Source organism: Eschrichtius robustus, chromosome 8 (assembly GCF_028021215.1).
Source record: "Eschrichtius robustus isolate mEscRob2 chromosome 8, mEscRob2.pri, whole genome shotgun sequence".
NCBI classification, from domain to species: Eukaryota; Metazoa; Chordata; class Mammalia; order Artiodactyla; family Eschrichtiidae; genus Eschrichtius; species Eschrichtius robustus.
In genome coordinates this window covers 50,899,029-50,924,026 of record NC_090831.1, presented here as the reverse complement: position 1 = coordinate 50,924,026, position 24,998 = coordinate 50,899,029, and the positions used below count along the sequence as shown (strand labels likewise).

Below are 24,998 nucleotides of genomic sequence, written 5' to 3'. Positions count from 1 at the left end.
TTTTATTTTTGGCAGCAGATTCCTATAGTTTCTGAGAATGTAAGTTACTTCAACATTAGTTTGTATTACAGTAGCATTTAAAAATATCTGGGCCTTTAGATAAATCCATTAGAAAAAAAAAAAAAAACCTACTACACACCAATTCACCAAATGGGCAAAGTAAGGGAAACAAACAGACCCCTGATGGTGTGGATTCATTGCAGAGCAAAGGCAGGGCTGGAGACATTTCAGCCTCATTAACCAGGGATCTGAGCTGTGACCTGCCTTTGGCCTTGTGTGGTACCCCGCCAGCTGCACTTCTCTGGCATAGAAGGTGGTTGGGCCATATATCTGTTAGTTAACTGGGCTGGTAGCCAGAGATGTTTCTTTGCCTTTTCTCATATTTCCAGAATTGGAGGGATTTTTCCTACATATTTTTCACATAAAGATGCAAAGTATAGTCCACCCACTGTGAATAAATTTAATTTAGCCGTCTTTATGCCTCCTTGATTTCCATCAACTCTAAGTCTACAATACAGGGGCAGATGTGTAAACTGGGAAATCTTCCAGACTTCTTTGTTGTTGTTCTACTTAATGCTGAGCCGCTCAACAATACTCCACATTAAACAGGGCTCTTGTGTCGGTAAACATGCCTGTAGTTTATTGAAGATAGGTTCTCTATTCACACCAGATTGGAGGCCAGGCAAGCTTAAATGTTTGAATTGTCTTTCAGTACTATTGCTTCAAAGGGCAAAGAGCGTCACATTTCAGTGGAGGTTCTTTTTGTTCATTGAGCTTTCTCACACTTGAAATCACATTACCATGTTATAGTATACTGAGGTATGGCAAATATCTCCACAAATGACATAGTCTAAAGTATCATATAGACATAAAGTATCAAAATTCAATCCATAGTAAAAAGAGAAATTCAGCTTTAAATGTTGCTAAACTTCTGACTCTATGGTCCTATTCAGTACAGCTCTAACATCCAAAAGGCTGTATCTTCCATGCCTTTCCACTTGACTTTTAACAAGTCACCACTTACAGTTTCCATAAGCTACTCAGATCATTTATTTGGCAATATCTAGCAAACATTAAATTCCTTTTGGAATAATTGCTCTCTTCTACATTACTGGTAGTAGTGTGCACTAAAGCTCTTTTTCTACACAATGACTGTCAGAGTCACATTCTAGCTCTGAAATTCAGAAACAAATTGGTGTTCTTAGTACGGCAATTAGTGTCTAAATCTTTGTAAAGATGGTCAATTGATAGTTTCCAGGTTTACTTCATTAATTTTCACAGCTTTTTATTCCTATCTGTAGACTGGGAGAAAAACTAACTATATTCCAAAGGCTCAGTTAGATGTAATAAGATGCAACCATACATCTTTGGGGGCTGTTACTTTAGTTGAAAGAGAGTTTAGTCACTCTCTTCGACTATGGCTGACAATACTATGCTTAATGACAGAGAGACAGGGATAGTATCTCTTAGGTTCATCTAAGTAAAACTATGTAGCCTCTTTGCATTTGCTCATAGCCCTCTCTGTTTCTCATTTATTGCCTACATTTTTCCAATTCTGCAGTTGAAACCCGATGAAAGGATCATCAAAACAGAATACGGGCTACTGATTCGAAGTCTGCAGAAGAAGGACTCTGGGATGTATTACTGCAAAGCACAGGAGCACACTTTTATCCACACCATAGTGAAGCTGACTTTGAATGTCATTGAGAATGAACAGATGGAAAATACCCAGAGGGCAGAGCACGAAGAGGGGCGGGTCAAGGATCTGTTGGCTGAGTCACGGTTGAGATACAAAGACTATATCCAAATCCTTAGCAGCCCAAACTTCAGCCTCGACCAGTACTGCGAACAGATGTGGCACAGGGAGAAGCGGAGACAGCGAAACAAGGGCGGCCCAAAGTGGAAGCACATGCAGGAAATGAAGAAGAAACGAAATCGAAGACATCACAGAGACCTAGAAGAGCTTCCTAGAGCTGTGGCTACATAGTTTTCTATTTAATTTAAAGAAAAAATTCTTCACCTGCAAAAATACTGTCTTCTCTTTTTATCCATCCTTATATTAACTCATAAGAGCTTTCCATGGAGTTTTGCTAAAGCACAAGAACAGTAATCTGAATAAGACTGTATCTGGTGGATATGGCATTAGTAAGGGCAAATCATTCATCTGAACCAATTTTCCAAGAACTAAACTTACACCTGCAAAGTATCAGAATTATCTCAAAAGAGGGGCTTTACATTTGTAAATGTTTTACACTCTGAGTTTTTTAATTTGTTATGTTACGTAAATAACTGAGCTAAGAAAGCGTCAAATTTGACATTGTAATAAGGTGCTTTATTTCCCTTGCATGGTCTTTAAGCATGGAGTTTACCATGCAGTTGTGCTATATGTTCTTATGAACAGATACATCATTCCACTCTAGAACTGGCTACCTGGTGGTAGGATTGGAGGGAAGACATAAGATACAGCTCACATTATCAACAGGAACTTTCCCAGTGAGCCATTCACTCTTGGTGCATGGTTTAGGAATCTGGAGAGGTGCATTACTCCTTTCAGACTCCAGGGGTTACATTTAGTGTCCTGGAGCATTGATTTACTGAAGGGCATAAATGTTCCTCCCAGGATTCCTTATGACTTGTCAGGATAACAGGTTCACAGAGAGAAGTTGGTGCTCAGTTATGTGTCTTTAGAATATATGCTGAGCTTTACAGGGACAGAATGCTTAATAAATATTTTAATAGGATATGGGAAAGCATTTTAATAAAATAAGGGAAACATCATGATGTATACTGCATCCTAATGGGAAAGCACGCAGCTGGGATTTGTTAAGAGAAAGAAAGAAAGACAGCCATAAATTCTGGCTTTGGGGAAAACTCACATCCCCATAAAAAGGAAGAACAATCACAAATACAGTGCGTGAAATGTACTGTAGCTTTACTCACTGGAATATAAGTAGCTGCCAATTTGTAATCCATCTGTTAAAAAAAAACTCTAGATTATAACAAACTGCTAGCAAAAGTCTGAGGAAAAGTAAATTTTCTAAAGAATCATGGGAAAAATGAATACAAATTTATTTACAACCAATGGGATTTCAGTATGTACTTCCTCTCTTTTTTCTAGAAATGCATCATGCTCTATAAATTATTTCTATTTACTGCCTTTATGCTCTCCCAAATATTGAATTATTAGATTTTATTTGAGTGAATAGGAAAAAGCAATATATACATATATAGAGAGAATTAGGTAGACAACAGTGGTGGGGAGCGGGAATACTATATATTTGTTGAATAACAGAACAAATGCAAAAATTTTGACAACGGAAAGGGTTAAATTAACTCTTTGACATCTTTTCTTCACACAATCTTTTTGCATTTCTGAGATTATATGCTGTAATTCAAGTAGCATTGTTTTAGTAATTTAATAATAAGCCTACTGCATGTAAAGAAAACAAACTCACAACATTAACATAAACATTTTTTCACATTTTGTTAGCACTTTCAAATGTTTCCAATTTGTTCTTTCCTCTGAATATGTATGGTATGTTTCCTGCCTGTTTAAGAAGGACTCACCTTTCCTTCGTATAACACAAAACCCTCAGCCTTCTTCTGTTTTGCCTTTTCACGCCGTTTTTAGTGTGAAATGAAAAATTAGTCACTTCCTCATATGGAAGGCAGCTTTTCAGAAAACTAAATAGCAGACATAGCTCGTTTCTCATGCATTCTATGTGTCTTGAAAATAAAAGCCTGTGAGAACCCTGTGATTATAGGGCAACTTATTACAGAGTTCAGTATCATGTCTGTGACTGGCTTTATGCTCAAAACGTTCTGTCTTACATTCATTGTATTTGCATTGCTTACCTACTCAAAGTAGTCACACTGATCTATGAGGTTAAGTCGCCTTTTGATATGATACTCAAATATTTGTAGATGTTTTACTGTAAGGAAAACTTAAGGAAGATAGTTTGTTTTTTTTTTTTTTTAAGTGAACCAGAACAAATCACTCTATTAAAAAGTAATTCATAAGAATAGTTGTAGCAAGATCAGACTGCTAACAAGAGTGTTTGTAACTTGATTTGCTGGCTCAAAATGTTCCAGGAACTCATAGTAAGCTCAAAGCATATAAGTAGGAGCATGTTTTTTAAAAGATTTCCAAATATTTGTATATCAGACAGTAATGATCAAATTATGGATGGCTTTGGGAAAATTCCATGAAGCTCAAATGTTAGGATTGACTTGTGAAAATAAATTTGGTTTTCATCAAAATATGAATGTCCAAGCCATTTTTTAATTAATTCTGTCTAATCTTAGTTATTCAGAAAAAATTGGGGGGGGACATTTTAATTTACAGCTAATATTCTGGCTGCTTTGGATCTAAAACTATTAATTTATGATAATTAAAATATATTTGAAATATTGTTAGTAAAATAAAAAGTCATATAATAAATAAACCATATGGGCAAAGATTTATGTGTATTTATAAAGACAGAAGACATCTAAGCTACTATGTTTAATTTTTGAATCTTTTAGTTGCCTAGAACGCTTAGAAGAACAGTGTGAATATATTAAATCTAGAGATGAGATACAATATATACTTCCTCACCACTGAAAGTTTTTACCAAATTTTCTTTGAAATAATGAAAAATGAAATTATAGTTAATAGTTTCAAATACATTTGCTAAGAAATCAGCTCTTTGTGGAGAGGTCTTAAAATGTCTATGTTTATTCTTGGTTTTATATTTTTTCCCCTGTTTTGAATACATATGGCTCTGACTTGCATATTCTCATCTGCATTTCATTCCAGCTATTTATGCTGCTAAATGGAATCCTGACTGTCTGCATTCATTTACATTCGATGTATTGGGAATTTTAAGAGTTTGTTTAGAAATAGATAGTCTAAATAATTAATTTATATATAAACTGTTTCTTCCCCAAAGAGCTCAAAACAGTACATTCACATTATTGAATAAACATTTTTGAAAACCAACCAAATTATTTAAGAAATGGAAAACTGCCACAGAGAAATTTAGAAATTTGCAAAAGCCACAACAGTAGTGAAAAAATTATAATTCACACAATACCTCATCCATCCGTTGACTAAATAACGCTTATTTACAACATGCTGCCTGCAAAATGGTCTTACTCTTGAATTTCTCCTTTGGTCTATGTTTCGGTTCTTTATATGCTATTAATCTTTGTTTCTGCTGAATTGTGTAGACTCAACTAAAAAATAAGTTTACAGTTGTCGGTGCCTGTTTTTCCACATTACATTGAAAATTAAATTTTCAAGGACAGTTTGGTAGCATCCACATGTCTACGAAATACTAAATTGAACAAGAGCATTAATTAAACACTGATATTTTAAATTTAAATATGATATTTCATATATATCATAAATGAAGGTGGAAATCAAAACTGAAATAGCTTCCCTGTAGAATTTGTCTTGGACAACATGTTGGAACTCATTAGCCTTATTGGGAATGGATAGTTTAGAAAAAAGAGATATTTGAAATGTTTTTATAGAAAGAAATATTTTTTTCTCACAGTAAATGACCACAATATTTAAATAATTTAATTTGCATGTGAGATTAAAAAATGAGATCTAAAATTCCAACATTGTACACATTGACAGTGCAAAGACAGGAACATGCACATGACTTATACCTCTCATTTAAATATTTAGTCCTATAAAGTATTTATGGTAAGTTTGATATAGGTGATTTAGGGGTGAAGGGCAAAAATCTGTCAGTTAATTGTGTAATTTAATTCTTAATAATTGTAAGTGGTTAGCAATCTATTTTGAATTTGTAGTTTTGCTATTTTAAAAGAAATGTAGTCTTGTAATCTAAAATAATGGAAAGTTGTTAAATGTATATTTTGGTTGTATTATAATAAAATACAAACATTAGTGTTCTATGGTTCTAAACAGAATGTTGGTTTGTGTGCAATTTTGTTTTCAAACCCTAAACATGGTAACCAGATTTTATACATAGAATCGCACTAAATCAAATACCAAGGGAAATATTTCCTGACAATTTTTAGTAGATATCGTTTGCACTGTAAGTATGCAGTAATTTCCCTTATGAAAGAAAAGAATAAGTTTCTCTCCCCAGTTAATACAAGTATTACAGTTAAGCTTTACTGTGATTTAAATTTAGACTTTGGTAGACTGAATTAATATTACTACTCCAAGTAACTACTTTTAAGATTTCCAATTACCATTCTATAAGTGAAATTTAAAAATACTCGTCTATATGTTTAGTACTGTATGAGCATAATTTTTTAAAGGCATAAGCTGAGGTTTTTGTTTTTGCTTTATAAAGACCTTTCTTGAATTTCTTTTAGAGAAAATTATATTTGTTAATTTGGTACACACATAAAGGATATTTTATGTTTACAAATAGATATTATGATATCCCCTCCAACCTGGTAATGAAATAAATTGTAGGGATGTTGTATAGAGAAATGTCAAGGTTTCTGAGTGACAAGCTTCAAACATGAGAATTTATAGTAGTGTATATACATAACATTTTTAAAAGAAAAAAATGTATATAGGGCACTCTTAGGTGGATCATGTCCAAGCTGTTACTATAAATAAAATACAACAGAAGATTAATAATTGAAAAAATTCCAGTTGTATTTGTTTGAATATAGAAAGACACGTGAGTGATTCTCAAGACAAAAGAAACAAATTTTAGCATTTGAGAATCAAAAGCATCTATAACCACACAGCTTATCTGCTTTAACATGATTTGCTAGTCCAGGAAACTCTTGCCTAGGAAGATGAAGCTGCGAATAACTTTATTGTTTGTTTCAGAAGCTCATATACTTTTCATTTGTGTATATACTGGTACAAACACATCTTGGAGAGGGATTTGGCAATATCCAATGAAGTATAAAATGCACATACTCCAAGAACCAGCTTTTCGCAATTAAGTATATACCCTTGAGAACCCTCTTCACGTGTGCAGTAATAGACATTTTAAAAAACATTTATTGTAAGATTAATTATAATAGAAAAAAGAGAACAATCTATATGTTCTACAAAAGGAGAACGGATAAATTGAAGTATAGTCACTAAATGGATACAGAAGTTTAAATGGGAAAAAACAAGAGCTACATGTATCAACATAGAAAAATCTCAGAAACAATGTTAAAGGAATAGAACCAAGGAGTACAAGAAAGCAAAAGGAATTATACTAGGTATATCAAGTTGAAAGAAGCAAACGATACTGCTTATGGATACATACATTCATATGTAAGCAGTAAACATATAAAAAAATTTCTGGAAAAGTTAAGCACCATATTCAGAATATGTTTTTCTCTAAGAAATAAGAGAATGAGGACACAGGGAGCTATGACTGTTTCAGTAATTTTTTTTTTAATCTAAACTCAGTATTATATTTATATTACATATATTTGTAGGAACTAGTATATTTAAGTGTTAATATTTCACAAAGTTGGGCATTGGATTATAATTTAAATATATTACTCTCAACATAATTCTGTGTGCTTAAAATATTTCATAATAAAAAAGCAGACGAAAGCTCTAAATTTCAATAAAAGAACAAGTTAGCAGTAAAATCTAAAAAGAGAAAGAAAAAGAGAGGGAAAGAGAGAAAAGAATAACATATAGAAATATTAGATATGCAGCCATCATAACAGATGCAACCTTCCAGTTCCCCTGACTCTTACATTATGGACTTTCTTGGACACCCTGATTATTTTAAAAACGTGACAGCTAGGACCTTGTTTGGCCTCAGGGACCCTGGAATGATGCCTATTTTTCAAAGCAACGCCTTATTGTTATGGAAATGCCTAAGGCATCTAGGATATGGAACTATGTGCTTAACATGCCAAAGGGCTCCAAATAGCTGAGTTGACCTTTCTTGGATTGAGCAGTGTTCAAGATTGATATTTCAAATAGAGAGTTTCTTCTTTCTGGCTTACATATCAAATTGATAAGCCAACTTATGCTCTTTAGGTAAGCTGAAGAGGGAAGAGAAATATTTATATCTTGCAAAATGTCTTTAAATGATCCCATGAATCATTATTTTCTATTGGAAAGATTTTATATAAATATAATTCACATTTTTCATTTACTGTGGATGTTTTGCTCATGTGTAGAGATGGGTCAAAATTTAGCCCAACATTTTTGCATTTTGCAAATTCTCAATTTTATTGGGTCCTGTTAATGAGGGGCTAGTACATTTAAATACACATTGTATGAGTAGAAGGGGGCATATTCAGAGAGTATTAACTTAAAGTACATAAACTTGGATAAGAAGAAAATGAAACCAACTTACCAGATAGGAAGTTATCATTTAGAGTCAGGAAAGGGGTTGTTTAATGGGCCATAGCCCTCTAAGCTTTTAATATATTGAAACAAATTACTATCAGGTAATTATCTCCAATTATCGAATTGTGTTATAGTTGCAGCCCTTTCCTACAGGCCATTTTTACTATTGAAAAACAAATAAAACCTTAAAATCTCCTGTGGTAATTTGTGTTGTTACAGTTAGTGTTTATAGACATTTGGAAGTAGTCTTAGGTTTCAGTACGCACAGGCAAAGTTAAGTGTGAGAATAACCATATCTTACTCAGGTGTGGAAATCATAGAAAGCTGGCCAAGAAGGCAAGGGTCTGATTGTTAGGAACTTTATGATTCAGACTAGATAGAGATTTAATCCTGCAGACAGGGGGAGACATTTTGGTATTTTTAAGCAGAGACATGATATAATGAGATTTTCATCAAATTTGCATTTGAGAAATAAACATAAAGTAAAAAATGACCCCTTAATTTCTATGTTTTGCAACTGGATGGATAACAGTTAAAAAAAAAAAAAACAGGAATTACAGTGGGGAAAAAAGGAGGTTAGGGTGGGAAGATCATAGTTTCTTTGGGATGATTTGAGGAGAGTCTGGTAGACAGTTTGATATACGGGTGTGATGCGCAGGAGAAATGAAAGCTGGAATTATTTTGTGGTCACTGGTATAAATGACAGAAGTAACGTAGTAGGGGATGCAGTGAATACAAGCAAGTTGGGTGGTCATTTTAGCCTAAATTAGTGTGTCTCCTGATGTGGGTTATCATTCATTTCTCTGTACCTCAATGAGATGTCTCTAAGGTACCAAACAACTTAAAAATTTATGAATTTTTCTTATATCTTCCACCAGAAACTAAATTTCTGGAAAAAAAATCTCTATTCTTAATATCTAGTGCAACTAGAAACCAGTTAGTTAAACCTGTGTTGTAAAATGACAAGTTTTCCTCGAAACTGTTATGATTCATTACTTATGGAACTAGTAAGAAAAAATTCCCCGAAATGGAAGCATTTTCTAAAATTCCTACCCCATGTTCTGCTTTTTAAATCAAATTGGTAAATTGATGAAGGTCTATTTTCATTTTGAATGTTCATCTGTTTTAAACAAAACAATTACAAACTGGTGTTGTTTTTTTTTTTCCTTTGATTCAGGTGGTCTCAGTGCCGTAATCTACAAGGTTTAAACTGGTAGAAAGAAGGTCCATGTCATTTGTACTGGATGGTTTGTTGAAACACAAGGACTTTGAAGAGGTCTTTGAAGAAAACTTTAAACATTTAAATTCATAGCACAGTCAAGAATATAGATTTCTCTAATAGATATTCTTTGGTTAATAATATTTTAAATTATTTTATTTGTGCCATAGCATTTCCCTGTTCAATTTACATTAAAGAGCACATAACTCTTAAATGGCATCTTCTTGGAAAAACATTCTACTAGAGCTTTAAAGTCCAGTGCTAAATGAGAGTAAACCAAAGTTATAACCCTGTTTATCCATTTTCAACCCTGTTTATGTTGTCTCAAAAATGCAGTTGAATTAGGCATATTGGTTACATTTACACATTTTATCAATCAAATAGCAAAAGTTAATTTCTCTCACTGACTTAGAACTATTAAGATGTATTACTTAAGATGCATCATATATTTTAAAAAGGGAAATATTGACATATGAGAGTTTCCATTTTTACTTAAACTCAGGATGATATATGTAACTAGAGCAGAAATCAGCTTTTCAAGGTCCTGCTCCTGAAAAACAAGCATTCCTAGCCATTGGCAAAGCTTAGAACTACCTGCTTTCTTTGTTATTATATAACAAACAACAATCCTTTCTTTTGGACACTTAATATTCATTAAAGCTAGTCATAAATGCATTTATATAGCAGTGTTTTACATTTCTAGTGAACAAATTTAATTAACAAAAAATGATAATTCTTTTTGAGTATATGGAGAGTTGTCTGAAATTTATATGATGCAGATGTATATCTGGGGACTCTCAGTAGGAACTCCAAACCAAACACATTTAGAAACTCTCCTTTGTTTTCCACTTTATCTCACCAAGGGAGTGACTAATATGAAGTGTTTTGCTGCATCTCATGAAAAGATGGCAAATTGGATAAGGTTCGATTCATGCTTCTCAATGTCAATATTATGGTGTGAGGGATGATGGGGACCAAAGGGAAATAAAAGTGTGCTCAATTCTTGTATTACTGCTAGGAAATAAAGATTTTGATAAATATAAGGAGTCAGTAACAGTGAATTAATTGGAGTATATGGCTTAAGGACAACCTCCATAAATATTAAAAAAAAAAAAAAAAAAAAAGAACGGGGCTCCATTCCAAGTCAACATAAACAAGTGGGGATTTATAGCTAAGAAACAGAGTTGAGGTCAGTGGATGGAAAATACTAAGACAAAAACATCAGTGGTAAGGAGAGTCTCTGCCTAAACTGACTTGACAGGATTCTTGCTAAAACTGGGTGATGCAGGCCCAACAAAGATGGACACTGAGGTCCAAGATCAAATTAGTTGAGAAGAGGCCTTAAAGAAGCCTAAGGTTTGGTCAAGGAAAGAGTCTTTGTCAGTGTGGCATCCCCAAGCCCAGGATGGGGGTGGTAGTGGAGGAAGCTGGAATACACATGTGTAGCCTGGGGTATTTACATGCATCTGCTTGAGGCCCCTTGAAGTTCAGGAAACAGAGAGAGTCATGGGCCTGAGGCCTCCGTTTATACTCTTGCCCCAGCCCTGCAAATATAATGGGCTAGCCTAGATATGGGGATAAAATAAACAAGCAAATAAGCAAAGAAAAAGGATTTGCATGATCCGATGATAACAATGTGTGATGAACTGTGGACTATAATCTACTCAAACCTCTGTCGCTGAGGTTACCAGGGGAGAGAAAGAGTGTTGAATTTGGGCAGACCAACAGGAGAGGACGGTTACTTAACTACTGGTCCATGGAACATCTACCACTTCATGGACAAAAACATCCCACCATGAATGTGACTGCAAGAAGAGGGCTCCCTCCTGTGAAGGTAGCCATGGTCCAGATTTCCTCAGTGGGTACTTAAGATTGCTATGGTCTCATTGGAATATTGCTTTCATTTTAGTTAATCTTTGAGTGAAATATTTTTACCTAGACTTTTCCAAGATACTGGCCACAATCTGAAATATAGGTTCTCGGGGAAAATGTGATTTGAGTTTCAAACCGTGGAACCCAACAAACACAAAAGTTGCTAACACCCACCAATTATTGAATGCATACTAGGTGCCAGCTACTTTACAGACATGGTCCCAATTAATGCTCACAACAACACTTAGACGTAGGGATTATTATCCACGTTTTTCAAAAGAAGAAGCTGAGACTGGCAGAGAATAAAATTGTGACCTGATGTCATTACAGGTATTACAAAGCTGCTAAGTGGAAGAACAAAAATTTATATCCAGTCTGTCTGATCCTAAATTCCAAGGTGTTAACAGTAACGGTGTTGTCTCTCAGCCCATTTCTAAATTGAAAGTGTCTATAATAAGTATTCTCATTACTGCTATATGGAGATTTAATTTTGTTTCTATTTATTAATAGCTAATAATTATAAAAACTAATATTTATGTAATGAAATCTGCATTAAATTATCTTAATCTAATAAAGTAAATACTATTTTAATTTATATTTATTAACAAAAAAACTCAATATTCCAGAGATTAAATACATGTTCCAATGATATTTATTTTATACATACTAATATAGACATAGTTGGTGCCAGTTCTAAGGTCTTTAGAAATACTGATTTGTTTCCCACAACCTCGAGTGAACTAGGACTATTTTCATCTAGATTTTACAGATGAGGAAATTTAAGGCACAGAGAGGTGAAATAACTTGCCCAAGGCCACATGAGGGGCAGAGATAGGGTTTAAAGCTAAAGGGGTTGGGTCTGAATCATTCTGTGTTGCCTTACATCTGCAAATTGATAAAAGCAAGCAAGCAATGACACTCAAGCCCAACCCTTAAACTCTGCTCTATGAACATCTATATTACATTATTAGAGTGAAGAAATTATATGTAGGATAATTTAGGTGACAAAAATTGTATAGTCATACTAATTTTCCATGTTGCAACATAAGAATTCTTATTAACTGAATTTGTTCTTTTTCTTCTGAGATGATGTCCATCCTTCTCATTCTCTGAATTAATATATTCCCATAGATTTGGAAAATGCCATCAAAGAGTTAGGAAATGGCACTGAATTAAATGGGTAGTAGTTGAGGTTAAAATATATGCTCATAAATTCAGTTAGTAGCATTATAGTTATTTATTCGTACTTGCAAAATTCAAGACTTTTTATAAACATTTAGTTACTTTGTATTTTAACATTACCCTTTCAGCTAAGATCAACTGTGGTTTCTAGGGTGAGTATCAAATAAGGCTCTTTGTTACCTCTGCGAGGGTCTGTTGGTCAAAAGTTACTGCTCTTCTGCTTAGAAGTAGGGTGATAGTGTCTGTAGAACTTAAGTGAATTATGGCTCCATTTTAGGAGGCATATTAGACAGAAAACCTCCTCTGGAAGCTCAGAGGACTTAATTCCATTTTTCCTTTTGGCACAGATTGCTTTTTCTCCAGGGAGCCAAGTTTGTAATCGGGACATATGTCAGGTAATACTATCAGTAGGAGCAAGCTGTGCTTTTCTGCAGAACAGCATTTGTATATATTCTGTGCTAACCAAGGTGCAGGACTGGTTACACCCAAATGATTGCACACAGAAGAGTGGAGTGGATTCCAAAAGAAAGTTGCAGGCAATTACCATAATGGGTATTTATAAAAACAATGAGCTAGAGAGAACACCTTGTCCTAAGACTTTGAGTGACTAGGAACAAAATACAGAAAAAAATAAAAGATAAGGGAGAGGTGATTAATAATGTTCTAAACTGTAAGATTCTGGTGGGTGGAGGCCTGGCAATTTTCCACCAATATTTTATTTTTTATTTCAAATTGTCCCCTGTCAATTTTTTTTTAATTTAAGGAGGGTTTATTATGTGAACACACTGTGAATTAATATGTACTACATAATCATCCAATATTACAGAGAGAGTGAAGCAACACAGGTTTATTAAACTGTATCTTTACTTCCCCCTTGGACCTCATTTTGAACTGGAGATATCCCTAAAGCAATGGGATTAGGCATATTTCATCAGAACAATAATCTCTTCAGAAGCAGAATCTAAGCTCTTCAGATTTGGGGGGTGTGTGTGTATGTGTGTGTGAGTGTGTGTGTGTGTGTGTGTGTGTGTGTGTGTGTAGGAAATCTTTGCTCATCATTCTGACTTCTTTTGCTCTGAAGATACGTGAGGTAAGAAATGAATCTGGCCAGGGAATAGAAAGCAAAAAGTGCGTGAAAAAGTCAATGTTTTTCTAAGAGGATCTTAGTGTGCTAGGAGGTTTACAGAGGCTTATCTCTTCCCCTTCCTGAAATCATCTCCCATATGATTTCCATAGTCTTTTCTAGCCAAGTAAAACTCTACAATATCCTTCCTGGCTATTTGTCCACAGTTTAGCCAGTCACACATGTTCAACCACATACTTCTTTGACTTAATACACGCCCTTCTTAAGTAGACATAAAGACATGTACTGAGTAGGAGGTATCCAGTATATGTTTAGTTGCACGTTACACCCATTTATATACACATACAACACGCCCACATCTAACAGATGTTATGAGATTCTGATACAACAAGAATTAAACGAAGTGAAGTGAAGGCTAGTGACCAGAAGAAGGGCATTGGGATAAGATAAAAAAGGAAGATGGAAATGGTGAGACAAATAGTAGTAGAAAATTAACAGGGAATAAAACCTGGATGAGAAGCCAAGTGTAAGGCCTAAAAGAGGCTCATAAGGTGGCCCTCAAGTTCTGAGATTGATTTGGAAGTGATATAAACATCAGAATCTGGGGTTTTAGATGCAAAATAGGGAGAATTACATGAACTATAGTGGAGTTATAGTGAGCAAAGCCTTCTACTCCAGGGGGAAAAAAATAATCCTCAGCTGGAAGGATCCCAGGGATGAAAGACAATATGTAAATTAAATGATGGTATTTCTTACATCCAGGGAACAGGGCTGGGGTGATTGTGTTGAAGGCAAGAAGGAAGGAAGGACGGGGCTACAGCCACGTAGGTGACGGAGACCCTCATTCCTCTCCTTCATCACTGTTAGATTAAGACTCAGCTTTTCTAGGAAAACCAATTGAAACAACCCTAGAAACTTCCCTACCACAGATTTTTTTTTTTTTTTTTCTGCAAAAGAACTTAAGCTGTAGTCAAGTTTCTACTCATTTCCAGGTGCAGTTGACAGTCTCCTTGACAGTGTGATATGGAGTTGTTAAATAAATATATTTTATTTTTTACTTCTCAAAGCAAAGAGACTCCATCAGTTGCAAATTTCTTCAACTTCCCCTTATCTATATTACACCTGTACATATTCTTAGCCACTTAAAACTGTATCTTAGAATTTGAAGCTCACCTGTCCACTTATGCGCTTGACCTCATCTACTTCTGTCTTCACCAAGAATTTATTGCATCAATTATTTTTTTCTATTTTCAACATTACTTCTTCCTTGGCTATACTCTCTGGTTACATCTCTTCTACTCTCCTTTCTTTTTTTTTTTTTTCTTTTAGATAGAGTTATTTATTTATTTATGTATTTTTGGCTGTGTTGGGTCTTCGTTTCTGTGCGAGGGCTTTCTCTAGTTGCGGCAAGTGGGGGCCACTCTTCATCGCGGTGCGCGGGCCTTTCACTGTCGCGGCCTCTCTTGTTGCGGAGCACAAGCTCCAGACGCGCAGGCTCAGTAGTCGTGGCTCACGGGCCTAGTTGCTCCGCGGCATGTGGGATCTTCCCAGACCAGGGCTCGAACCCGTGTCCCCTGTATTGGCAGGCAGATTCTCAACCACTGCGCCACCAGGGAAGCCCCAACTCTCCTTTCTTTTAAGTCATGGTTCAAGATGATGTTGCTACCATTACTGCATATATTTCTTCTCTTTCCTCATATCCTCAAATCACTGAGTTTTGCTAAGATAACCAGTGATCTAGGAGGTGACAATTCCAACATGCACTTATTATTCTTTTTTCTTATTTGATCTCTCTACCAACTCTGACGCTGATGATTAACAGTGAATTCCTCTCGAATTAATTTCATCTTTGAATTCTATTGCATAAGTCTCTTATTTTTTTAGAGAAGATTTAGGTTTATAGTAAGATTGAAAGGAAGGTATAGAGATTTCGCATATACCTCCTGCCCCCACACATGCATAGCCTCCCCCGTTATTAACATCACTCACCGGAATGGCACATTTTCCACCAAGGATGAAGCTATTTAATACATCAACACATTATAATCACCCAAAGTCCATAGTGTACCTTAGGGTTTACTCTTGGTGCTGCACATTCTATGAGTTTGGGCAAATATATAATGACATAGATATTACTGTATTATACAGAATATTTTCACTGCCCAAACGTTCTGTGTTCTGCCTATTCTTTTCTCCTCCCCACAACTGGCAACTGTTGACCATTTTATTGGCGTCAGAGTTTTGCTGTTTCCAGAATGTCATATAGTTGGAATCATACGGTATTTAGCCTTCTCAGACTGGTTTTCTTTCACTTAGTAATATGCATTTAAGGTTCCTCCATGTTTTCTCATGGCTTCATAACTCATTTCTTTTAGTGTTGAATAATATTCCACTGCCTGGATGTATTATTCTCTAGTTTATTTACCCATTCACCTACTGAAGGGCATCCTGGTTGCTTCTACATTTTAGCAATCATGAATAAAGCTGCTATAAATATCTGTGTGCAGGTTTTTGTGTGGACCTAAGTTTTAAACTCCTTTGCATGAATACCAAGGAGTGTAATTGCTGGATCATACAGTAAAAGTATGTTTAGTTTTGTAAGAAATTGCCAAACTGTCTTCCAAAGTGTCTGCACCATTTTGTATTCCCACCAGCAATGAATGAGATTTCCTGCTGCTTCACATCTTTAGCAGCATTTGGTGTCTGTGTTCCACATTTTGGCCATTCTAATCAGTGTGTAGTGACCTCATTGTTGGGTTCTTCACAGGGCTGAATAACCAAAGACTGATTCCAGAGAAGAGGAATATGTAAAGGCTAGAGCTAGTTTTATGTTGTACTTAGGTGGGACTTAGGTGGGAACTTGAAGAAAGAAAGATCTTGACAATATAAAAAGGAGAAACATGCTAAAGAGTAACATACATAGGGAAAGATGGAAGAAAGCTTCTGTTTCTTTATACTGAATGTTATCAGGTTTTTTGAGGACCCAGAAATCCATGCTTGTGAATCACAAGCAAGAAAAGTAAATAGGTTTCTTTTATGTACAGCTAACTATTCACTAGAATTTGATCATTTTTTTCTAGAATAAGTGTTTGTGATACTAAAGTCAAAAATTCTTTTTTTTTTGTAATAAATAGTCATGAATGCATTCCTTGTGAAAGCACTATAACAATGCAATTGCACTAGATGGTTAAATTAATCCAAATTTTATCTTGGTTTAAAAATAATAATTCTTACTAATGGCAATAATCAGATTTTTCTGGTATATTTTACTTTCTGAGTTATCTCGAGTTTGGTAAAATTGTACTTATGATTCAATGTACCACATAGTTTAAAAGACCTCAGAGGAAAGTTCCAAAAGACCTTTGCATAAAAACTCTATTATTTTTTCCCCTGACTCAATCTTTAACAGTTACAATTCCACCTAGTTTTGTTTACTGAGCTAAGTGCTCCCATAATAGTTTTACCACCAATACTTTTCTCCAAGATAATAATATATTTTGTATATTATTGAAATGTTTAACTTGATTAATAGCATAACTGCTTATTTATAAAAGGGGCTTCAATCAATGCTTTATTCTGACTATGCAGTAGATATATAAACATTGGATTCAGATTAAATTTGCAATTGCAGCAATGAAGAGAAACATATTATAGGCTAACTTGAGCTATTTTATTTTGCTGACTGTAGTCAAAGATTTAAACAAAATCATCCAACTTATATTGATTCCTATCACTCTGTATCATTTGGTTTATACTAAAAGTATATGTATTTGGCAAGAGAGTCAAATACAAACAAAGAATAAAACACAGCAGCTTTGGCAGTTTTGGATTATTTACTTGATTAGAAGTTCATTAGACAATGAAACAACTCTTTAATGTATTCTAAAATAGCAAAGATACAATATAATTGTATACAGATAAGTGTGTTCAACAATGATTATCCCGCGTTGATATGCATACATCTTTGAAGTGTGTGATGTAGTGGGAAATGAGTCTGGAAATCATGATCCTGGGTGCTATTCTGGGAATTGACACTAATAGATGAACTCTGCCAGGTTTCTTTCATAAAAATGAGAAAGCTTGGATAAATGTGAGCTTTCCAAACAGTGCTTTTTGAAATATTCTTCCAGAAAATATTAACTGGTATGAAACTGAAAGAGGGTGATTGATCACGTAAGTTTGGGAAATACTGTATTTTATATCCTGTCTTGAAAATTCACAGTGTATATTTATAAATGAGACTCTAAATAAAGGCTGCAATTTAACTTTCACGGGGACATGTGTTTAACGAGGTTAGTTGAAAATGGAACACATTTTTTATGCTATTTTTAGACCCATTTATAAGCCAGATGACTTCCAAAGTTTTTCTCAGTTTTCAAAGTCCATGATTATATTTCTGAAAGCATTTAAATAACATGCCAGTTAAAAAGAAATCAATCTTTATCAATGGTATCCAAATCCGTGAGCAATGACAGAAATAAAAATGATTTTAAGGTATATTGCTTTTATCAGGCACTGATGGATGCAGAAATTGCAGACTCCCTATTTTACTTGTAAACCATATTTTTCTGAGCACATTACCAAAATGCCTACATTCCTGTACTATGCATCCACTGGGATCAAGGATCAGTGATTAGAATTTTCTGGGTGAGAGGAGGGAGGCAGTTTGAAGTATAACATTAGATTAATTTCTATTGATAAAATTCTTCCTTAAGAACAGGTCATCAGGTTTGTCAGTCGGCTAAATGGTCATCTCTTAGCTATGTGTATGTCTGAAATGCTGGGCTACATGGCAGAAGGACACCTGAGGCTTCCCTAAGGGAACTGAGAGCAGCCTTAAGTCTATTTACTACAATTGGTTTCTCTCTCATGTGGAAAGGGACATTTTGCCTGAGAAGTCTGGGTGATGAAATTTTGCAGCAACTACAACCATTTGCAAGTAAAAAAAAATTATTCATGGAAAACATACCTTTTCGCTTTCAGTCTTTAGAAATCACATACATTTCTCCAGATAGGAGAGCGAAATGACTACCTCACAAAGCAATTACTCTTCTCTCTTCCCACTAGCTCCCATGGAAATTACCAACAGAATATAAAAATAAGGAAAAGCTACATCAGTACAGAAAACTAAAGAAATCTATTACTGAAGACCTCCCAGAAATTTCAGAAGGTTTGTTATATCTAGACAGATGGCATAAGTTTAAGGGAGAGCATGGAAAAAACACTTGGGATTTTCCCTATATTACCGCATCTTGGACGTAATTCTGACGAAACCCCACTAATATCCCACACACAAAATGGAAACGACAAAGACAAGTTAAAGTGTGTAGGATCATCAATCCAAAAATAAGATACTTGGGGAATATCCTTGACTTGTGTGGCCAGGCCAGGCAGAGTGCAGACACCTACAAGGCTCATGTATGCCACAGGACGCCTTCACAGGAGTGAAACTTCATGCTGTGACTTCTCTGACTCTTGACTCTGTCTTTATTCTCCAGCTGAGAGCTTTGATACTACAAAGTAAATTCACAGTAGCTCTGTTTTCCTTCTCTCTTTTTATAGACCTGAAGATTTCAGGAAGAGACCCATATCAGTATCTGACAGGATTTTCCCATCTTCCAGCTTGATTGTGAATCCTTAGTCTAAGTAGAAAAGATTTAAAGGGAGGGTGCAAGCAAATAAAGAACAATAACTACGTGAATAAAAAGATTCTGCATTGAAAAAGTTGGAGGTCTGGCAGTCCAGAGCTAGTAGCTAGGCCTAATGTTTCCAACTGAACATAAAAAATGCTTGCAGAATACTGGCATACCTCGTTTTATCATGCTTCACGTTATTGCATTTAGCAGATATTGCGTTTTTTTACAAATTGAAGTTTTGTGACAATGAAGCAAGTCTACTGGCGCCACGTTTCTAACAACATTTGCTCACTTTGTGTCTCTGTGTCACATTTTGGTAATCTTCACCATATTTCAGACTTTTTCAATGTTATTATATTTGTTATGGTGATCTGTGATCAGTGATCTTTGACATTACTAGTGTGACTTGCTAAAGGCTTGGATGATGGTTAGCAATAAAGTATTTTTTAATTAAGGTACATACATCGTTTTTTTAGACATAATGTTATTGCACACTTCATAGACTACAGTATTGTGCAAACAGCTTTTATATTCACTGGGAAATTTAAAAAGGCATGTGACTCATTTTATTGCGGTATTCCCTTTGTTGCAGTGGTCTGGAAAGGAACCTGAAATATCTCTCCCAGGTATGTCTGTATAAGCAATACCCAAACCTGGCCATCTGGTGACGACGGTGGACAAAACAGATGAGTCCACACTGTGATTATGCCTGAAACAAGACAGAGACAAAGATACTCTACAACTACAAAAATAACAGCCCTTCTGTTGATTACCACAAGGGACAACTGCTTCTTTATCAATGACAACTTTAGCTTGACTTTAATCCTTTCTCTTTCCAGATAAAAATAACTGAGACAACCAGTCACTGAACTGCCCCTGCTTCCTGACAGCACTCAATCCAAAATGGACCTTCATTTTCTCCATCCCTTTGTGGAATCACATAGTCCAAACCCAAATACTTCAATAAACACCCCCCAAAAACTTCTCCAGAAAACCCACATGTTGACAGCAAGGCACATAAACCAACAAGTGTGCTTTTGGAAGTCATGGCTGGTGGGCCTCGACCTCAGCTTGAATCATCAGAGGCTGTGATTCAGTATAAATTAGTTTGGCAAAAAACAAATCAAAATAAAAACGACAACACAAAAGATAATGGGGAGAGAAAATTTTAGATTTCTGTTTTCTTCTCCTTTTCAAGTAGATTCAAGAGAATATAGAACTGTGAAACTTGAGCAGATAGGTTAAGAGAAATTTGAGCGAAAGGAAGATTTCACGAAGGCAAGAAGCAGAACTGATAAATTTAAAAGTATAAGGTGGTCAGTGACCACTAGATTAGAGATTGCATAAAATTAGCTGAGTGAAAGAGGACAGTAGAATGTTGAGTGGACATAATGATATAAAACACACAGTGGATGAGTGAGCAGGGGTTGAATCCAGCCCATGTAACTTGTGCCAAGCAGTAGGTTTTATGAAGCTGAATCCACCTAAAGGAAAGGAAGCATTTTTACCCCACAAAAGCACCATCTGTCTAGAATACACACAAAGGTTAGAGTATGCTAATAACAGACCTGAAGAAACGTATATTTCAAGTATATTTCATAGTCTAGGTTAGTGCTTCTCATGCATTGGACCACAACACATGCAGGTGCTCAGAAACTCAATTGCTCATCCTCGGGGCATCCCATAAGACCTGGAGTAGGCAGGAACCCTGGAAGTCAATCCTCTCCAGCTGCAAGAAAACACTCCTGTTTACCCCCTATTTACCATACATTTTCTAAGCCTGCTGCGACATGAAAAAGATGTGGAAGCATTGGCCTTGAACAATTCACTTACCCAGTCAACCAGTATTTACCAAGGTGTGCTTAGTTCTGGAGGACATCTGAACAAAGTGCTAAGGACTCTGCAAGCTTCCTACATTTCTCTACATTACCGTATCTTTTGCAATGTCCTTCTAATTTTACTGTCTCTCCTACTACCATACAACTCTTGTCTTTTATCTTTTTCTCCCTCCTCTTAAGGACTCTTGTTAGGTACTGAACCTGGACTCTTTATTTAGCAGCCTTCACTTTGAATACTTAAAAGGACTGTATTAAGACACATGGATCAACAACCCACAAAATTTCTAAAATTGTTACTGGCAAACCAGCATCAGCTCATGGCAGCAAAGAAGAGAAACACTGTGGATAACTTCAGCAAAAAGGGAGTGAGTGAATTGTAAGCACATTTGGATTGATAAAGCTTAGTAAATTGCCTTGAAGTAGGAAAAGGGCTGTTTGTCTCCACTTAAATTTTTATAGTTGGATGTAGAGCTCTACTGTGCCCTATTTAGGGATTTTCTGAAATAAGAGTTATGTTCGGATGTTTTTAGCAAATCCTAGATATAAATTCATTATTTCAATGCTGCTCTCTCCTTTCTGTTCTAGCTCCTTTTCATGGGGTGCTACTGCTATTGTTCAGTTTTCCTGTTCATTTATGATATGCCCAGCACAGTGTTTGACACATAATAGATGATAAATTAAGGTGAGTTTCACTTTTCTTAAATTTTCTGCTTGAGTACATCTCTTTTCCCCAAGGTTTCTCTCTCCTACCTAGTCTACCAAAAATTTTCCCATACTGTTTCTCACACTTCATTCTGTATATAATCTGGGCTGACACTGTTCACAATTCTGGACTTTATCATATTTGTAATTTAACAGCAATGCCAAACTCCAACTATGCTTTTAAAATACTAAGGGCCAGTGATTACATTTCAAAACAAATATGTTAGGCCCATTGTTTGGAAAAGCTATCAAATCCATAGTTCTTTTTCTGGGTATGATGTTACTCTAATATTCACCCCTCATGGGAGATGTGCCAACTAATTAGACCCAGAGTGTTTTCCTCTTACACGTCTCTTCCCTTATCCACTTGTCCAAATTCTATATTAGGAAAGAAGACAAAGGGAAGAGGTAAAAAGCCCATTTCTAATCTTTTAAACTTTTCCCCCAAGTTCCCTTGAGAACTACAGCTTAAAACCATATAGATACTGTTCCCTTTAAGATAAAAGAAGATACTGTTACCCCACATGGTGAATAAATCGTAATAAATCTAAGACTCAGAACAAGATGAGCATTAGCAAGAGACCAGAGAGCATGTTTGGAGAATCTGAGGATTAGCCAATTGCTCCCTAATGTCAAACCAAGATCCAGTAGAAATAATCATTCTGACATCTGACAGAAGAAGTCAAAGGTCAGGACTTAATGTCGCCATAGTCTGATTTCCCAACTTCATTGAGCAGGTGCTTAATAAGGCATGATTATTTGTTATGTTTAAAGAGCTCAGAGCAAAGTAAGACGTAGAATCACAAAAGAGAATGATTCCTGGCTCTATTATTCTGGTGAGAACACTGTAACCTTTTTGTTAACGACAATTATGTTGAGGTCATTACTTTGTCAGAGTTGATTTCTTTGCCTAAGAAAAATATGGAATGCAAACATATTATATTACATGGAACTACTAATGTCACTGATGAGTCTTCAGTGAATACAAAGGATAAGAAACAGTTAAGGTCAGCAGAAAGAGCCCTGGATGATTAGATAAAAATGCATTTTACTGAAACTTTTAAGTGAAAAGGTTGTATAAAGCTGGCAGAAATTTCCACACGACCATCACATTTATCCATAAAAAGAGAGAATGAGAGAAAGTATGAGATAGAGGAGAGAGAAAGAGAAAGTGTCAGATCTTTTCACAGCAAATGTAATTAATGCTCACTGTAAGTTTCAATAAATGAGAACTTCTTTAAGCATAACAAGCATAACATCAGGGATTTAAAATATTGCTTAGTAGGACTGTTTCCTTCTTTTAATTTTTGTCCTTAGAAGTTGTTTACATCAACAAATTTAACATGGAAAAAATTAACAAAAAGGACAGGGGCTCAGGAATCAGAACTGCCTGGGTTTGAATCCCAGGTTCCCCACTTACTGAGGCATCCTTGCTTCAGCATGTTTCTTAACTTTTGTATCTCTGTTACTTTGAAGTAACAGTACACAATTATGAGAATTAACAGTGACAATCCTCGTGAAATAAATACTTGTTGAAAACTGAACCAACACTCAAGAACACTAATCTCCATGTCTCTTTGTATTTATGCCCTTGTGTATTTCCCTTCCATCTTGGATCCGCTGGCTCCATGACTCACTTTAAACAATAGCAATCTTTAAACAACAATATTTAAACAGCACAGAAGTGACACTGTGCCGAGTCTTAGATCTAATCCTTAAGAAGTCCTGGAAGTTTCTACTTTTGAGCTTTGGGAGCCCTGAACCACAGATGGATTAAGTCTGACCACCCAGCTGGAGAGACCACAAGGAGAGGGCATGTGTCAAGGGAGAGGCCCTGAGGCTACAGGGCAGGAGAGAGAGGCCCAGCTCAGCCCAGCCTTCCAGCTCTCCTAGCCAAGGAGCCAGGCTTGTGATAAGGTCATTCTGGAAGTTCCAGCCCCAGTGATTCTCTAACACCATCAGCATGAGAGACATAAAGCAAGACCAGAAAACAATTACAAGGTCAACTCAAAGCATTATGAGATATAATAAATTATTGTTATTTTAAGGCACTAATTTGGGGGGAGAGGGTAGTTGGTTATAGGGTAGATAATGGAAACCAGCAACAAGGAAAACATTTGGGGCTATGCAGTTCAGTGAGGCTGAGCACTTGAAATGTGGCTACCATGCCTGAGAAACTGAATTTTGAATTTTATGTAATCTAATTAATTTGAACTTAAAAGCTGAAGCAACGTAAACTTATTTTTTTTTTCGTTAAACACAACTTTGTTTTGTTAGGATGACGTTTCACTCTTTGATTACTTGCAGTGTTGTTACTGGATTGTAGTTCTGTCAGGACCTGTGCCATTTCTAGAATTACACATAACACACTACCAAGAAAAGACTGTGATATATGTTGCTAATAATTTTTATATCAATTACTTATTGAAATGATATTATTTTGGATATATCAGGCTACATAAGGTGAAATGTATTAATATTAATTTCACCTATTTCTTTTTACTTTTTGAAATGTGACTTCTAGAAAACTTAAAATCACATATGTAGTTTGCATTATATTTCTATCTGACAGAACTGTTATAAAGGATTAAACAGAGTTGTTTTAAAGTAGACTTTGAGCTTTAGAACAGTTTAGATCCCATATGCCCCACAGCCAATTTCCACTATTATTAACATCTTGCATCAGTATGGTTCATCTGTTACAATGGATAAACCAATATTGATATATTATTATTAACTAAAGTCGTTCTTTATTCAGATTTCCTTAGTTATTGCCTAGTGTCCTTTGTCTATTCCAGGATCCCATTCAGGATACCATATTACATTTAGTCATCATGTCTGCTTAGGCTCTTCTTGGCTGTCACAGTTTTTCAGACATTCTTTGTCATTAAAATGACTGTAGTGGGTTGAATGGTGGCCCTCAAAAAGATATTTCCATGTTTTCATCCCTGAAAACTGTGAATGTGACTTTATCTGGAAAAGTAATCTTTTGTATGTAATTAAGTTAAAGGTCTCCAGATGAGATCTTCCTGAATTATCTGAGTGGGCCTTCAATCCAATTATGAGTGTCCTTATATGAGGCAAACAAAGGAGAGACATAGAGAGAGAAGAGGAAGAAGCAATGTGATCACAGAAGCAGAGATTAGAGTGATTCAACCACCAGCACAGGAAT

At 35.5% G+C, this 24,998-nt stretch overlaps 1 protein-coding gene and 1 long non-coding RNA gene across 3 annotated transcripts in view; one reads left to right on the top strand and one right to left on the bottom strand.

The window, feature by feature from the left end:
- Nucleotides 1–4,286, top strand: part of SEMA3D (semaphorin 3D) — a 207,799-nt gene extending 203,513 nt beyond the window's left edge. For both annotated transcript variants that reach the window (XM_068550466.1, XM_068550465.1), the window contains one exon: nt 1,562–4,286. In XM_068550466.1, coding sequence (XP_068406567.1) covers nt 1,562–1,987 — 426 coding nt within the window. In that variant the 3' untranslated portion in view covers nt 1,988–4,286. The remainder of the gene's footprint in view (nt 1–1,561) is intronic.
- LOC137768837 (uncharacterized) overlaps nt 1–24,998 on the bottom strand; it is a 156,952-nt gene that overhangs the window by 62,321 nt on the left and 69,633 nt on the right. The gene's annotated exons all lie outside the window — the stretch shown is intronic.